We start from the raw sequence: 17,249 nt of genomic DNA, 5'->3' as shown, positions 1-17,249 counted from the left end.
GAGCTGCGATGCAGCTTGGGTTGTTGGAAAATGTCAAATGTCGAGTGGTTACAAAATGCGGAAGCGAAGAATTTAAAAGTAATAATGAAAGACTCCATAGGAAAACAGTATTCTCATAGTAATGAAGTAGCTAAAGCACTAGTCTTGTTGCGATTTAAGAACAAAACAAGGCGGAACCAGATGCGATGATATATATGTGCATAAGTCATTGGAAGCGCTCTTCTCGAGAAGTTCCGTCCTCCATAACCAGACAACGGGGAGTGCGAATAGACTCCATACCCGGACAACGATTTGCTGCGACCTCACATGCGGAGAAGGGCATTGCTCCTGTGGAGGTAGTCATGATCTGACAGCCTCCGTGGTGTATACTTCAATGTGATCGCGGAGAGGAAAGCCGCGAAGAAGGAGAACGCGCCCAAGATAACAAAACCTCTTCCAAGGAAGGCGTTGCGCCGACCGACGATGGAGCTAGTAGATATGATGATGGACTTCGTGCCCTTGTTCAAATGGACAGGGAAATCTTGCATTTTGTCAGTCACCTCGCGCTAAACTGAGACTTGGAGTTCTGCATTCAACATACGGGACATGGCCTCAAGGCGATACCTCCCCCTCTCCATGACATCTTCGTCATTGCGCATCGCCAGCTTGGCAAATCTGGACCCTGCGGCTGTTCGCATCCAGACCATGAAGGACTCATCTTCGGCCGGGTTGAACAAGTTGCCCGAGTGATAGCCATTGGGGAAGCGTTCAGACCATGCCGGTGGGGGCACTATCTTGATGGTATCATTGGAATTAGTCTCAGGAGTGATATTGTAACGACTTGGCTGATACAGCAGCTTGTCAATCGAGGTGGAAATTCCTCTCGTGGTCATGTTGTAAGATCGTGTCTGGTTCGAGCTATCTGTCGAAGAAAGCCGCAGAGGAGCCACGAAGGTGTCGTTGAAGTATGAATTCGCGATCATTCCGCAGGGGTAGATAATGGACTCTTGTGTATTTTCTTCCGCCTCCAGAGTACCCAGTGGCGCGCAAGCTGAGCCCTTAATCGAGCCCAGGCTGCTAGGGCTACCTTTGAGTTGCTCCACGTGCCGAGATTTTATGTACTGGCGGTGGTTTTGATGAAAATTCGCGAGGCGGTAGTAGTAAAATACCGGCGGCTGCAGGTCCTCTGGAAGGAAGAATTCTATCGTGCAGAGGGTGTAGTTCTTTGTTACCCCGTCAAAGGTCAATGTCTGGTTGGATCGTTTCCACTGATCCACTGGCTGACCGGCTGATGACGCCTTGAAGTGCTTGGAGACATTCTCTGGTGGCATCACCTGAAGTTCGTCGTAAGAGTCGATCTCGTGGCATCGTGTGTAGTCAAGGCTGATTTCTCTGGTCTTTTAAATGGTCAGTCAAAGTCTCAAGATAAGATCTTTTCCTGCTGAGATACCGAGGACTGTTATCATCAACCCCTGTGTTGCTTGATACGTACTTGCTCGGAGGTGGCCAGCCACACAATGCCAACAACTATGAGGGCCAACCCGAGACATATAAAGGCTTTGATGCATATCTTCGGAGTCAACATGGGCCTGTTTTTTGTCAATGGGTCGCCATCTCGAACAGAGCTGGTAGGGCTTACTCCCACGCCTTCATGCGCTGTTGCCTAAATTCTGTATCTTTTGGCTTGCTTGACTTTTTGTCTGTCCGAGGCGACTTTTCTGTACGGTGACGAAGCATCATGGGTGTTTCTGCAACTTCGAGCTTCATGCAGTGAGATCTGTGTTTGGAAGGAAGAAACTGAAGGACAGTTGCCCACAAGGAATCAGTTCAAGAAAGGTTGGATGATGATCAGTCTCGAAGAATCAGCATTGCGCCTCGACCAGGGAAAGGGGACGATGTATTGCACGTCCGTACGAGAATCTAAATTAGGTGCAGGCGCGGGTGGCTTTACGGAGATTTCTGTGCAGTGCAGTGCAGGTGGGCTTCTTAGCTTCTGACACCGACCTTACGCCTCACCAACTAAAGCTTGTTGTGTGAATCCCCATCCCCATCCCTGGCACTGCACTGCATTCTTGGCACCAATTATGAATCATGTCAAAAAATAAGACAAGCTGAAACCTAATCAATACAGCGGAAGACGCGCACGGAACATGGACAGAAAGGAGCGAGTCAATGGAGCGCGGGGCGCAGCGTACGCAGTCTCCTTGCAAGCTGGGTACTCTGGCTGTGACAGCTCGTGGGCGGCTCAATAGATTGGCGGCATTGCGAGCTGATTCGCCCCAGGGCGCTCTCGGCGCGTCTGTCGATCAGGCAGACTCAGCAGCGCCGGGATAAGCTCCATGCCAAGATTATTATCTCGTTGTCGGATTCTCTTTCGATAACGCCAGGACCAGGTTGAGGCCAGAGCAACCCTGGCCCTGATTGATCAAGATCCTTGGCAGCCTTATGCAATGGACCAATGGGCTTACACGCTTTCAACAAGGTTGCATGCACTAAAGGTACTCGTATATATGTAATGCAGGTGGTTCGGCACATGTCCACTGATGATGTCTGGGTCACAAAGTCGTGCATCTTGATCCTGAGACCTCAGTATCATCCTCCATTTCCTATTTTCTGCTGTTCAACCTGGCCCTCCAGCTGTTCTGCCACCATCTTCAAATGCCACAGCAACCCCGCAAGGTGATTCGAAGCACAGCTTTCCCAGCCAAAAAGTCTCTTGTAGTCAAGAAGCTTGGAGAGATTTCCCCCCCAACCCGAGAATGTTCTTGCTGCGGAGGAATCCAGCGCCCACCTCCACACGCGGCCGCCAGATCCCGATTCAAGTAGGCCGCACACGGCCCTTGGAGGACGAACGCCGACACAAGCCTTACATCTCGAACCTGATTAAGACTTCCAAATACAATGCCTTCGACTTCCTTCCCCGCCAGCTTCTCTACCAGTTCTCACGCTTGGCCAACGCGTACATGCTGGTGATTTCCATTCTACAAGCCATACCGGGATTCAGCACAACCGGCAAATTTACGACTCTGATTCCATTGTTGATATTCTTGGGACTCGTCATCGCTAAGGAAGGATATTACGATTGGAAAAGACATCGCCAAGATGCAATTGAGAACAGGAGACAAGCTGTCGTCCTCCGCGACATCGATTCACTATCTCCAGGCTCTGCTGCTTCTGTCGAACAGCCTTGGGACGAGGATAACTCGACTGGGTCCCAATGGACGTACACGAGGTGGAGAGATCTGAAGGTCGGCGACATCATCTTGCTTTCAAGAGATGAGGATGTTCCGGCAGACGTCATAATCCTGCATGCCGATGGGGAGAATGGATTCGCCTACGTTGAGACGATGGCCTTGGACGGCGAGACCAGTCTGAAGCCTAAGCAAAGACCAGCAGGCCTGCCCGACTGCAGCACCATCAACAGAATAGCAACATGCCAGGCCACTCTACAAACTGAGGACCCCAATGCGGACCTTTATCGTTTTGACAGCAAATTGACAGCGGACGGCATAACACTGCCTCTGACACTGGATCAAGTCGTTTACCGAGGCAGCACAATCCGGAACACTTCACGGACTATCGGAATAGTCATCAACACTGGCGAAGAATGCAAAATCAGAATGAATGCCAAGAGAGAGACGAGTCCGAAGAAACCAGCTCTCGAGTCCGTCACAAACACCATCGTCATATTCCTAATGATGTATGTGCTCATCAGCTCGTCAGCCGCCACGGTAGCCTACGTTGTCTGGAAAGGCGCACAGGAGCGGTACGCTTGGTACCTATCCAATACAGCCATCCCTTTTGCCGATATTTTTGTGGGTTTCATCATTATGTTCAATAATGTCATTCCTCTGTCCCTCTACGTGGGTTTGGAAGCCATTAAACTGGGTCAAATGAGCCTCATTAGCGGGGACTTGGAGATGTACCATGATGAGACGGATTCTCCGGCTGGAGTAAATACCACGAACAATCTGGACGACCTCGGTCAAATCAACTACATCTTCAGCGACAAGACTGGAACCTTGACAGAAAACATCATGAAACTTCGAATGGTCAGCATTGGGGGGACAAGCTGGCTGCACAGTATGAACGCGGACAATGAGATGAATGGGTCTCCGGTCACTACATCTGACCTCTCGACTGAGGAAATGCTGGATTACGTTCGATCGCGCCCTGAAACACCACTTGCCGCCAAGATAAGGAGTTACATACTCGCAATGGCGCTGTGTCATACCTGTCTGCCAGAGCGGACAGAGGACGACCGAATGGAATTTCAAGCTGCATCTCCGGACGAGCTTGCGCTAGTCAGAGGCGCAAGAGACCTGGGATTCGTCGTCACCCACCGATCCTCACAATTTATAACAGTACAGATATCCCATACGGACGGAAATAGCTCTACTGCTGTGTATGAAATCTTGGACGTTATCGAGTTTAGCAGCAAGCGCAAGAGAATGTCCGTCATTGTCCGCTGTCCCGATGGAGGGCTTTGGCTCATCTGCAAGGGTGCAGATTCCATCATGCTGCCGCGACTCAAGACGGCCCCTGCAGATATAAGAGGAAGAAGTGATAGAATGGGAGCTGCACTTCAAAACGCACCAAAATCATCCTCTGGCTGGTCCGATGGACGGCCACGGCAGATGGATGGCAATGTTCAAGAAATCGAGGAAAGATCTCCGTCGTTGTACAGCCGTGCTTCACTTCCCGCCAGTGATTCATGGATTCCTCTGCGAGCGCGCCGTCTGCATCCCGATCATTCAAATAACAGTTCTTCTGATGAGCGACAGAGACGCTTCAGCTTCCTGGAGACCGCTGATGTCGCCAATGATGCGCAAGTGATTCGGGAATGCTTCACTCACATTGATCACTATGCTACCGAGGGACTACGTACTCTGGTATATATGGATAGGTTTCTCGATGCACATGAATATGAGAATTGGAAGAAGCTCTATCACGAGGCCGAAACAAGTCTGGAAAACCGCCAGCAGCGCATTGAGGAGGTCAGCGAGCTCCTAGAACAGAATCTCGACCTGGTCGGTGCGTGTGGCATAGAGGACAAGCTGCAAGACGGAGTCCCAGAGACCATTGAGAAGATGCGCCAGGCCGGCATCAAGGTCTGGATGCTGACCGGGGACAAGCGCGAGACTGCTATCAACATAGCCCACTCGACTCGCCTGTGTGGGCCTGATTCGACAATCCACGTACTGGATGTACACGAGGGAGACCTCGAGCTGCAAATCGCGAACATCACCGACACTGTCCAATATCGCGTGGACACGGTGTACTCGGACCCGTCCCGCTCGCATGCTGCTATTGTGGTCGACGGCGAGACTCTCACAGCCATCGAGGATCCATCCGCCGGGCATTTACGCCGCCTCTTCACCAATGCCGTGACTACTGTAGACTCGGTCATTTGCTGCCGGGCCTCACCGGCTCAAAAAGCCTTTCTCGTCAACATGATACGCAAAGGGCCCTCATCCGAGGAAAAGCCGGGCTTCTTCTCTTTTTCCTGGCTCAAGCCTCGTGCCAAGCGGCCAATAACTCTCGCCATCGGCGACGGCGCCAATGATCTGGCCATGATTTCATCCGCCAACGTCGGAGTCGGCATATCTGGCCGTGAGGGCCAGCAGGCAGCTCGCGTGGCCGACTTCAGCATATCTCAGTTCCGCTTCCTGTCTCGCCTGGTGCTAGTCCACGGGCGGTGGAACTATTACCGGACAACTCGCTTCATCCTAGCAACTTTTTGGAAGGAAGCCTTCTTCTACTTCCCTCAGGCCTTGTTTCAGGGACAGACCGGCGCGACTGGGACCAGCCTGTACGAGCCGGGCAGTCTCACATTCGTGAGCTTCTTCACGGCAGCGACTATACTGGTAATTGGGACCTGGGAGCAAGACCTGAAAGCCCGCACGCTCATGGTCATCCCAGAGCTGTTCAAGTACGGACAGAATGGAGAGGGTTTGAACACAGGGGTCTACCTGCGATGGGTCGGCAACGCCCTTCTTGCCGGGCTCATTGTTTACGCTGGGTGCTGGTCGGGATACGCCGGTTCTGAATTAATTGACGACGCAGGACTCTATGCACAGGGACTTCTGACCTTTGTCGTATGCACAATCTGGATCAACATTAAGCTTTTGTAAGGTAACCCTAAAGTGCAGGACTCCAGGCTGTTGCTAACAGATAGCAGGGTCGTCGAATTACACCACAAGACAAGAGTCGTTCTGTGGTCTATTCTCGGCAGCATAGCCGGCGTATGGGCCTACGCGCTCGTCGTTGCGGCGATATCTGGCCCGAGCGCGGGTCCCTACTCTGTCCGGGGCGGCCTGCTGGGAACGTTTGGGCGGGATCCTGCATGGTGGTCTTCTGCGATCTTGGTCCTGGGAGCGCTTATTCTGATGGAAATGGCATCCGGTGCGCTGCTGCAAAACCATGCTCTGCGAGCTTGGTTATTGCGATGCTGGTCGTCAAGCGTCAGCGCAAGCAAGAGGAGAGGAGGAGGCGTGCGCGAAGGGTTTGACGCTTGGGAGCCTCGGCTGTGGCAGGAGATGGAGAAGGACACGGGCGTCAAGCTTGCAGTGGACAGACTGTGGAGAGAAGAATGTGGCGATTTGAGAGACCAGAGGAGTGATGTCCAGGAAAACTAAGATGTCGCCCTCTCGACATGCCACGCCTCGAACCATTGCGAGCACCATCTACTCATGCCGTCGAGCTGGGTGAACGGGGACTTGTCGCGTGCACACATTTTGGGTAGCAAAAACGGTTGCTATGCAAATTATCGAACAGTTCAAGTCCGGCCACCATTTGATTGATAGCATCCTCAATACCACGGCCCATGCACCTAGGTACCTTCAGCCAAGCTGCGACATGGTCGTTAAGGCACATCCGGACTGCTAAGGCTCAGATATTCTTCTGCTCTCAGATAGTAGCCAGTCGGGCTGGGCAAACAAATAAATATAAGATATTTTCTGATATAATAGTTTCCCGTAGGGCATAACCTCCTGGGGGATAACCTCCTGTGGGATAACCTTCTGTGGGATAAATGGGATATGTTCCGGTTGGATAATCTTCTAAAGAAAAGAGGAATTAAGCCACAGAGGGGTCCGCTATGATGTGTTGCGACTTTTGAGAGTGGCGGTGTTATCCCAATAGTGTATCTGACTTCCTATGGCTCACTTCTGCCCCGCCAAATGTGACTCTAAAGCGAGTTGAATATAATGGCTGCTCCCTTCCACACTCCTAACAATGTTCAGTTGCAGCTAATACTATTTCCGGTGTTTTTTACTGCACAACATCCTGACAGTTGTGGCTTGCACACTATCCAGCCTCCTAGGACCCAGATCAGTAGTCTTGTCCGGACCCCAAACAGGATTTCTCCAACACTGACGGTTCACAAACTCTGTGAGCCCCTCACGACACCGACAACATCCCTGGACCACTTCCGCAGCGTGTGATCGCCGCACAGCCATACTCCGCTGGGGGAACACAGATTGCACCAACAGAAAGTATTTCTGTTAGGTAAAGAATATTCCCCTCATTCTTGAAAGAGCACGTGTGGCTGTAATGGGACGCAAGCCGCGGAGCCCATCCCTTGCAGCACAGGTATATTCGGGCCTTGCTTCGACGGGCCACCGTGCTGTAGCATCATGAGCTTTTGGGGTGACGAGAGAGACCTGTGTGCCGAGGAACGCTTGTGCTCGGAGGTTTCTAGGTCCTGCCCGGAAAAGACCGTCGAAGCGAGCACCACGCGTCCATCAACAAGTTACATCTGCCTCCAGCTCCTGACGTCAGACCAGATTAACTCTGTGTCAACGAAAGAAGGGACCAAGAGAATGCCTGGAGCATTGCGGCGGTTTTCATGTGTCCCTTGTATAAGATCAACATTATAAAACCGATCCGCGATGAATTTTGGGACAGATAGGCTCTGGGAGCCGAGATGAACCACTGCAGCTTGACATGACCGAAGTCTGGCTGTGAAGTCCCGCAGGACTCGCACTTCAAACGTCTGCTAGTCCCAGGGGTTCATCCTAGGTCATTGGATGAACATTTAATGCACTCCTTGTCAGTATCCCCAGAATCTCGGGGCAACTGCCACACCAAGGTTGAACCAAGTCTTCCCCGCATTTTGCGGACGGACAGACCCATGACCTATAACGGAGTTAATTGTGCCTAGACTAAGCTCATCCGACAACACCCAGTATGGCCAATGATCCGGCCCAAGCCAGAATGTTGGAATTCACCTCCGGCCGAGTACAGCAACCCTCGACCGCCTCAGCGCACAGGAGTCTCCGGCTGCGACCCCAAGGTCGCATTCACAATGGCGACAGACCGGGCCAAGCATTTGCATCAGCATCACAAGTCAGTCTGAAGCAACATAGGCCGAGGATGTATCTGGGAGGCAGGAGGTGTGCGATCATGACATGGCTCAGCTACGTCGAGCCCGTGGATATATATATGCGCCCTGGCTCCTCCGACCTCCGCCTCTTGTCGAATCTGGAAACAGTCTTTACAGCCTGAACAGCATCGATTGCTCTGAAAAAATACACCGGCCTTTGAATTCAATCATCACCAAGCACAAAACCTTGTCAAAATGCACTTCGCCTCTCTCTTCGTCTTCGCCACGGCCATCACGGCCCTGCCTTCTCTCGTCCGCCGTGATGCCGCAGAGACCCTTGCAAACCTCCAAAGCATCGACACGTCGACAAAGTCTCTGACAAGCACCATCACCTCCTGGGATGGATCCCTTCTTGGGGCTCTGGGCATCCAGTCTGCCGCCAACGCTGTCGGCGTACGTGCTCATCGTCGGGGCTCCGCGCACCGCATACCCACCTCCTATAGACATGAAGACTGACGAGCTCCACAGACTCAGATCGACAATGCCAACACCGCGGCCTCGGACGACGCCCAGGCCTCAAGCGCGGACTCGCAGACCATCGTCGCCTATGTGACCGGGACCCTCACCCCTGATATCCAGGCTTCTCTGACCGCGCTCGAAGCCCGGAAGGCCGATTTCGCTTCCCTTGGCATAACTTCCGTCGTCCTGTCCACCATCCAGAGCCTCCAGTCCAAGTCCGCAACCCTCGGCACAACGCTTGTGAACATTGCATCCGATGACCAGAAGGCCGCGGCGCAGAGCGCAGCGGATGCCATCAATGCGGACTTTGCTGCTGCCGTGACAGCCTTCTCTTCTTGATTATAATGTCACTGTGTGACGTTTTGCGGCTTGCCCCCCTAATTCAGGGTGGTGACTATCTGTTCAAAATGACATATTGTTGATTTGTCCAAGATGATATACGTACATACAAAACAAGTAGCTGGCAAGACAGGCAAAAATATGTAGCCAAGAAAAGGAGGACAAATACACTCATTTCGCTCCGCTGATCTTAGAATCTTGTGTGAAAGACATTGTTCGAAGCAAGCATCTGTGTTGACTGCCAGTGTGGCTACTGCAGCAAACTGTTATGGTGAGGAACGTTTCCTTGCCATAAGCGAGTTTTCAGGCATAGAACACAAGAAAATTAAGCCACAGGCTGCGAGTGGAAGAGCTTCGGAAGAAGGTCACGATGATCTGCCAAGTTCTAGGCTCGCTGGGTGGGCTGGCAGGACATGATCCACAGGGTCCTCCCGTCTTCACATGCACATGCCCCGGTACTCGACCCAGTAGTGTACCTGAATTGTGTGGATTGTGGGGAATATCCCTGCAGAATGCAACGTCTCGCTCCAAGAGCCCGGAGAAAGGATTGATAATGACTTTGCCTCCGGAGCTAGGACAAACCAAGGAAGACGGTGACGGCTACAGTTCAATTTCTGATGGCACATGATCCCGCGTAGTCTACTCAGGTATCCCAACAGTGTTGAGGTCTTAAGTACAATGGTTTAAATCGAAGTAATTTGTCTGGTCTGTTGAGTAATTGAGGGTGTGTGAAACGTTTCTAACACAACCATAATGACCAGGGTCTCCAGGAACCAACCCGGTCAGCAAGTTCTGAACATTTCCTCACTCATGCCCTGGGATTTTAGGGCAAGCAGCAAAGTTCTATGCCACTTTCAGACCATGGGGTATACTTTCAGGATTGATTGAATGAGTTGCCCGTTTTAACAAGACTCGAGGGTGTGCAAGTAACCCATGCAGACATTCATAGAAGGTGATGGTGAACCAAGGCCGATAATGAGCAATCTGAAAACCGTAAATGGACATTTTTGCTAACAATCTAAAAATTATGGACGAACGGCAAGTCTCTTAAACTCATAGCAGACAGTTTCCTCCGATTAATACTAGCTACTCGGTCCTCCCCAAATATAACCCCTAGCATCAGGGCCGTCCCCATATTCGCCTCCCCACCGAGTCTCAATGGATTTAAAAAACATCGCCATTAGAAGATCCGCACTTCCACCACTGCAACAATAACTGCTCCCTGGGTTGCAGTCGGGACAACATTGTGAGCAATGACCTCCCTTATCCCGACTCTGTTGCCCACTAGCACCTTTGTCAAACTTCATTTTGAAGGGGTTGAAGTCCACAGAACATGTAAGTTGGTCTAAGTACCGTAATTAATTATGACTGCGCGTCTTGTCTCAATATGTGTTCATCATGAAACTATGTGTGGAAACTGATAGGTAGAAGGCTTCGGAGACGAGGCGCTCCGGTTTGTAGACGCAAAAGATAGCTTCTCAGACTGACAGGGCGCAAGCGACAAGCCACTCCTGCACTCGAAGCTGTGGGCTACACACAGCCGGAGCTCTGACAAAGCCTGGTTGTGAAATACATGTTGATTGCTGGAAGAAATTCGGGGCGAGTGACTGCACATTGAATAAGGTGCTTGAGCTTTCCTTCCCTCCTTCTCGGTGTACCGAATGATTCAGCCCTATCTAATGACAAATCCGACCTTTCGATTCTCAAGTCGATGTGATTTCGGAATCGCTAGCTTCAAATCAGCGGTGTTTATGAGCCAGTAAACCGCATGATTTGTGGTCGCTTTCGTGACACAGCGGCGATGGTGACACACGATAGCTTACAGGCGTTGCCCAATGAGGTTTGGTTACATAGTCGGGATCACTCATCACATCGCCGAACCACGACAAATCCACAATTCTAAACCTGAGTTGATGAGATGAACTGCCGAAATAGGTACGAATATATAAGTCATCGAATTTCTTCCAGCAATCCCAAGAGACACTCAAAATTAAGAGCCAAGAAGACACATTCCTGACAACTTCATATTCCAAACTGCATCCTTGAACAAAATGACTTCCTCCTATCCAGGTAAAATTTCCAACTGGCTCGAGGCCAATCAAGCTTTCGTCAAAGACGTGTTCCCCTCGTTGCCTCAGCCATGGCACATGGCTCAGCGCCGGCTCCTTGCCAAACAAAGCGGGCAGACGACCTTGGTCTGTACGTCACACGCCCGTGAAACCCTCCCCTGCGACTCAAATATTGTCTAATCATCAAATTGACATGCTCCAGTGACCTGCCTCGACCCCCGGTGCGTGCCGGAAGCGTTCTTCGGCCCCGGGTTTGACGGCGGAGTGATTCGGAATGCCGGCGGCCGGGCTACGGACGATGCGATCCGTAGCCTGACCGCTTTGCGCGGGTTGGCGGGCCTTAAGAATGTCGTGGTCATTCATCACACTGGTAAGCAGCTTGTCTTCCTTGCTCTCTCCACCCTCCGGGCTACAATTGTCTTGAAGCTTACATAGGCGATGCAGACTGTGGCGTCATGCACTTGAAGCCGGATGAGATAATCGAAACAGTGGCAGTGGAAGGAGCAGAGGCAAAGCGCGCGGCCGAGAAGATCGACTACAAACTATTCTCCTTCGACGAGTTCGAGGAGTCTATCAAGGAGGATGTCCGCCTGCTGAGGAATGCAAAGTCTCTGGCTGGTGTGAATGTCTTTGGATTTAAATTGGATACTTTCACTGGGGAAATTGAGCCGGTCGAGGTTTGAGTTGGATTATTTCGGTTCGGACCACTGTCGAGATGCTCAAGGTCAATTTTCCGCATCAGGTACGGTTTGAACATGTGTCAGGCATCTTCGGCTGCTTGGGAACGTCTATCAAGCACTATCATTCATTCTCTACTCCTTGAATAAAAAAAGATTCTACTACTTGTGTAAGACAGGCCAGGTGTCTGTGCTTATTTTGTGAATTGTCGGTTCGATCCTGCGTGCTCGTTCCCGAGATATAAGGGTCGACTGAAGGCATGCCGACGCACATTGGATCACCATCAGAAGTTCCCGCTACTGCATACTCGCCCAATTAATGCTGCAGCTCGTACGTAGTAGATCTGGACATTTGCAGGACATCTTTCTTGACCGGTCCACCCTTCAAGCAGCCACCCAAATGCCAAGAAACCAATCCAGTGTGTTGACCCCAAGCCAGAGAGTCGCTGTCCTTGCAAACGCCATTCGCTTAAATATGTAGATTCTTCGGTCGCTGATTTGCTTTCCTGCACTCCAAATAGCACCATTGAGTCTGCCAGCTCATGCAGTGGGGGCCGTGGCTCAAGTGAAGGTGGTTAGCTTGGGCGCAAGCTGTAAGACCTCAGACGCAGAGGCGCCCAATACTAACTATTTCGCTGGCTTGACAGAACAGTGTTCAAAACTTGTCGGTCCCCCGGTTAACTTTTGTAATCAATCCCATCGATCTCGTTCATCTTCAGTCTCTCCCCATATACTAAGGTAGTCTTGGAGGTTGAAATCGTCATCCAAATCTTCGACCTGTTCACCATGTTCATCCCTTATGCACAGAATGATATCATTCGCAATCCGGAAAACAAGTCCTGGCTCCAAGATCGGCTTGTCGGCTGTCATCACGAACGTTCTGGGATACCATATTCGGTGAAAAAAGCTGTGGTGCAGTTCGGAGACAACTACAAAGTTCAGAGCGGCCCTGGTGCCTCTGCCATTAGCAGTGTGTCTGAACTTGCACCGGTCAAGCATCATGTGCCGTATGATAGGTGCGGATGAATGAACTTGAAACACTGAGAATCCCATCCCATACACATCCGCGCAGTCCTAATAGAGGCCAGGCTCACTGACAAAGCTCAACAGAATCTGCAAGGCACTCTACACAAACATGATAAAGAGAGGTACCGAAAGCGGCGAGGGAATGACACGAGAACAATCAATCCAGTATCTAGAATGGGTCCTGGATAAACTTCAATCCAGGGAAGGGTTTGAAGGGGGTGGAACGCTCAGCATCTATGATTTCGAGCCACCGATCCCGAGAAAGCCGGGCATGCGCGAAAAGTTTCGAGACGGGGCTGACCTGAGCCGCAAGGATTATGAACAGTGGGTGTCGTGGGCAGTGGGACTCATCTGTGACTGGCCAGAGAATCTCTTCTGCGGTGAATCTTCCGGAGACGGCAATGGAAAGAAGACGGATTGGCCGACCAGAAGTGCTACCTCGGATCGCGTACGGAAGGCAGCGGAGATCATGAGATATTTCATATATGGTTAGTACTACCATTCCACATTGTCTTCCAGATCCATGGATGCGATCTGGTAGCCTGCTTGCTAAGGGGTGCGTAACTAGACTTGTCTATCGGACCCTACCACATACACAATGAGCCCACAAACGAACTTTTCGCCACCAACCTGATTACAGACGAAACGTACGAGCCCGACCCATTGGGTGACGAAAGTTGGTTACCATACACTTATGAAGAACAGGAGGAGTATGCGGCCAAGTCGAGAGTCCCAATTGGGTCAGATATCATCGAGGACTCGCAGGATCTGCCCATCGACTTCACAGGATCTCAATAGATGGATGCATGTAACCTGTCGGACTGGATGGATGCACCGTTGTCGGTCTGTTCGAAAATGAACGTTCAGCAAACCACATGCAGCATCTGATCTATTGGTATTGCCAGGTACTGAACCTTTCCTAGGTCTCATTGTCTCTAAAAAAGATTTGAAGACTAAAAAAAATATTTCGTCTGCAAGTGATCAGGTTCATTTCATATCTTGTAAAGCCGCTCTGGACTGAGCGCACTATCCAATTTTTATATGCCTGGTTTTTCAAGATAAAAATAAAGCTTCAGTTTTCAACATATAATTATATGCTGACAGTAGTTTTAACATGCACATTTTGGTCGTGACTGAGTTAATGTATGCTGTTGGTATCGAAGAGAAAGTGCAGGCAGGTCACGACAGCGGTTGATAATACCCCATGTTGATCTCAGGAGCGGACGAAGCTCAATTGCTCAGTGAACCAAAAGTTTTGTTAATTTAAATTCAACTTGCTGGTTTGTCTGTATAATAAATTACATTATTTTCAACCAAATCAGTCTTCAAATTAGTGATAGATGTGAACTTATTCTCTTCATATGTGTTCCGTCGTCCATTCAGCAATCTGCATGAGGTGTGCTGTGTTGAGCTCGTAGTTGTGGAAATTGTCTCGCTTTCGGAACAAATCGGAGGTTGGATTCTGGCGGAATTTGCTTCAACACTTTGAGGCGTGAGTTAAGACAAACTGGTTGCATTCAACAGGAATGAGTCTTCTCAATTGCAATTTGTCACTGAATCCATATTGGTGCGACTCACAGGATTGCTGCGCCGCACTATTGAGGATGAGTACGGCAGCCCCACATTTGTGTACGGATTGGAAGTTCTGCAAAGTGAGACTGGCCGAATAAACAAGCCACGGCCCAAAACAAATATTTTAGGAAAGAAAAGTCTTGGCTCTATGCAATTAGTCAAGGCTGCATTTGGGGGTTGGTCCACTTATACCAGAGTGGTCGAGTTAAAGACGGCGTGATGCCTCGTACCTGGTGCCTAGCTGGGAGCGATCCGGCCGCCCCCATGGCCGCTCACGTTTGAAGGAGCCTCACGCCTCCTTCAATCATCCGCATCTGAACCTGACGGCCAGGTCCGTGTCAAGCCCGGCCCCCAGTGGTGGCTGCTAAGCAAAGGACAACGGGTCTGGTCCGGAGCAAGACTGAAAGCAAAGCCAATCACCTTGGGCCGCATCGAACCGGCATCAAACCCCACGGAGCGAAATGCGGCCTCGATCCAGATGGCTCAGATCTCACCGTCTCATCAGATCTCTGCCAAGATCTTATGGGATAATTCTGGCCAATGAGGCTCCTCGTATCGCAGGTGTCATGAGTGCCCTTGTTTGACTTGGTATGGCCGCGCCGTAAACACCAAAACAACATCTCACTGCCCCAGGTGGCGTACCTGGACGCCATCGTATCCCGCAGGATGCTCGCGGTCAAGGCAACTTGCGATGCTCACGAGCTTTCAAAGGCTATAAGAATGGCGTCGACTCTCCATCACACCACTCTCATACCACTCTCATCATCACAGCATTCATTTCTTACTCTACTCACTATACTCACTAATTTACACGCCTGGCGCGTTGCACTATTCTCTCACACTCACTTTCATTACCAGACTTTTCAGTCAACCACTATCTTTATCACACCACTTAGATTCGTCCGGTACGATCATCTAACCACATTCTCTCAAGATGCTGTCCTCCATCCAGATCCTCGCCATCCTGGCCGCCACCGCCTCCGCCCACATTGTCATCTCCGACCCCAAGCCCTTCGAGGGCTCCATCAACTCCCCCATCGGGGACTCAAACCCCTTCCCCTGCCAGGGCAAGACCAGCGGTCCTTCTAACTCCATGGAGCTGGGCTCGTCGCCAAACCTCGCCTTCATGGGTTCCACCGTGCACGCCGGTGGCTCGTGCCAGATCTCCCTGACCTACGACACCGCCCCCAGCGCCTCCTCTGCCTGGAAGGTCCTCACCTCCTTCGAGGGTGGCTGCCCCGCCCGTGGCCAGACCGGTAACCTGACGCCCGAGTCCGCCACCCTGGCGGTGCCCGACCAGTACAACTTCACCGTCCCCTCCGACATCCCCGCCGGCAAGGCCACGCTCGCCTGGACCTGGATGAACAAGAGCGGTGGCGTGCGCGAGTTCTACATGAACTGTGCTGCGGTTGAGCTCACCGGAACTGGTGGTGACCAGGCCAACTTCGAGAAGCTGCCCAACATGGCCGTTGCCAACGTCCCCAGCGTCAACAGCTGCACCACCACCGAGGGCAACGACTACACCTTTGAGAACCCCGGCAGCGACGTCCGCAAGGAGGGTGACGGTCCCTTCTCGCCCCTCAATGGATCCGGCTGCGAGGTTGGCGGTTCCTCCGGCACGAGCCCCGCTGGCGGTGCCGCCACCAGCGCTGCTGCTGCTGCCCGCGCCGTCCGCCGGGGTACCAACGGCAAGGTCGCTCGCGAGTTCTAAGTCACTGGCTCTTAGCAGGAGAGTCCCCTTTCAGTATACCCGCGGATTCCGGTGCGACAATTGCACAATCATAGATGGGAAAATGCTCGCGCAGAGCTCCTATTTCTAGGCATTTTAACCAATTGTGTCGGAGGCACGGGAAACAAATATATCAAGCGGCTGCTTTGACTATCACTTAGATTAGCTAGATGACAATTGAGATGCGCAGGCCACTGTGCAGGATAATACCAGGCATATTTCCCCCCAAAGCTTTTCAGAGCCTAAAAAGACCAAATTGTGATAAATTGCGCCAATGATCTTTGCTCAATGTCACAAGTGCTGTCATTTGTTACTGGTGTTTTCTCTAAACTTCTCAATAGGATATCAGTTGGAGATTGAGGCTGATTTGCCGGGGCCGCTGCAATGGGTCACCACCTCCCTCGTATTGTCGAAGTTCGGATGGACCTTCTAACGCCAAGCCATTTCAGGCGTTCCGAGATGGACGAAGTAGGCCCAAATGTAGATGACAAACGTCTCAGGTGGGAGAGGCTGCTGACGTTCCTGGGCGAATGGCACAGCGGAGAAGGATCGCGGCCGGGTCGCAGGCGTGGCCGTCAGACGCCTCGTGGCGATCTACGAACCACCTTCGTCCACTCTACCCCGCGCCATGTACAACTTCTGGGCCTTCTCGCTCATCCCCTTCATCTTCTGCCCCTCGAGACGCTCGAGTGAGTCCTCGATCAAGCCGATGTGGCCGCGCAGTGTCCCCTCCAGCCCGTCCATCCGAGCCTCGTGTTCTTCGTGCTCCTCGAGGTTCCTCATGTGCAGTGACTTCAAGTAAAATGTTGCTGCTCCTAGGGCAGACAGGTTGGCGAGGCCGAGGAGATTGGTCAGGGTTGAAGAACGGAGGAAAGACATGATGGCACGATTTTTCTTTTTTGTTTGGATAGGAAGTGAAGACTTGCTTCTAAGATGGTGCAAAAGGGGCTCCTCTACTGCGGTTGTTTTAACTACAGAGTTGGTTACAGGTATTATGCCCTCAGGCCCAGTTG

General features: G+C 51.5%; 7 protein-coding genes across 7 annotated transcripts; 5 read left to right on the top strand and 2 right to left on the bottom strand.

The window, feature by feature from the left end:
- Positions 1 to 302: 302 nt before the first annotated feature.
- J7T55_008624 (CDC50 family protein) lies at positions 303 to 1,716 on the bottom strand (the record flags this gene model as incomplete). The annotated part of the gene is made up of 4 exons (XM_053138961.1): positions 303 to 520; positions 581 to 1,376; positions 1,472 to 1,568; positions 1,619 to 1,716. 4 exons carry the CDS (start codon positions 1,714 to 1,716, stop codon positions 303 to 305), a joined length of 1,209 nt encoding a protein of 402 aa, XP_052997899.1.
- Positions 1,717 to 2,738: 1,022 nt separating this feature from the next.
- J7T55_008623 (phospholipid-transporting ATPase) lies at positions 2,739 to 6,617 on the top strand (the record flags this gene model as incomplete). The annotated part of the gene is made up of 2 exons (XM_053138959.1): positions 2,739 to 6,109; positions 6,161 to 6,617. The coding sequence occupies 2 exons, from the start codon at positions 2,739 to 2,741 to the stop codon at positions 6,615 to 6,617; spliced, it is 3,828 nt and encodes a 1,275-aa protein (XP_052997898.1).
- A 1,943-nt stretch (positions 6,618 to 8,560) lies between these two features.
- J7T55_008622 (hydrophobic surface binding protein) lies at positions 8,561 to 9,163 on the top strand (the record flags this gene model as incomplete). The annotated part of the gene is made up of 2 exons (XM_053138958.1): positions 8,561 to 8,758; positions 8,840 to 9,163. 2 exons carry the CDS (start codon positions 8,561 to 8,563, stop codon positions 9,161 to 9,163), a joined length of 522 nt encoding a protein of 173 aa, XP_052997897.1.
- Positions 9,164 to 11,214: 2,051 nt separating this feature from the next.
- Positions 11,215 to 11,915, top strand: J7T55_008621 (carbonic anhydrase; the record flags this gene model as incomplete). The annotated part of the gene is made up of 3 exons (XM_053138957.1): positions 11,215 to 11,362; positions 11,435 to 11,602; positions 11,668 to 11,915. 3 exons carry the CDS (start codon positions 11,215 to 11,217, stop codon positions 11,913 to 11,915), a joined length of 564 nt encoding a protein of 187 aa, XP_052997896.1.
- A 780-nt stretch (positions 11,916 to 12,695) lies between these two features.
- Positions 12,696 to 13,733, top strand: J7T55_008620 (uncharacterized protein; the record flags this gene model as incomplete). The annotated part of the gene is made up of 3 exons (XM_053138956.1): positions 12,696 to 12,916; positions 13,020 to 13,423; positions 13,504 to 13,733. 3 exons carry the CDS (start codon positions 12,696 to 12,698, stop codon positions 13,731 to 13,733), a joined length of 855 nt encoding a protein of 284 aa, XP_052997895.1.
- Positions 13,734 to 15,441: 1,708 nt separating this feature from the next.
- On the top strand, positions 15,442 to 16,218 carry J7T55_008619 (uncharacterized protein; the record flags this gene model as incomplete). The annotated part of the gene is made up of 1 exon (XM_053138955.1): positions 15,442 to 16,218. The coding sequence occupies one exon, from the start codon at positions 15,442 to 15,444 to the stop codon at positions 16,216 to 16,218; it is 777 nt and encodes a 258-aa protein (XP_052997894.1).
- A 612-nt stretch (positions 16,219 to 16,830) lies between these two features.
- J7T55_008618 (uncharacterized protein) lies at positions 16,831 to 17,115 on the bottom strand (the record flags this gene model as incomplete). Its single annotated transcript, XM_053138954.1, has 1 exon — positions 16,831 to 17,115. One exon carries the CDS (start codon positions 17,113 to 17,115, stop codon positions 16,831 to 16,833), a length of 285 nt encoding a protein of 94 aa, XP_052997893.1.
- Positions 17,116 to 17,249: the final 134 nt, after the last annotated feature.

This window comes from Diaporthe amygdali (assembly GCF_026229845.1).
Source record: "Diaporthe amygdali strain CAA958 chromosome Unknown NODE_4_length_2575358_cov_65_588622, whole genome shotgun sequence".
In the NCBI taxonomy this organism is placed as follows: domain Eukaryota; kingdom Fungi; phylum Ascomycota; class Sordariomycetes; order Diaporthales; family Diaporthaceae; genus Diaporthe; species Diaporthe amygdali.
The sequence above is the reverse complement of the archived record's forward strand: the minus strand, read 5'-3'. Positions and strand labels throughout refer to the sequence as shown.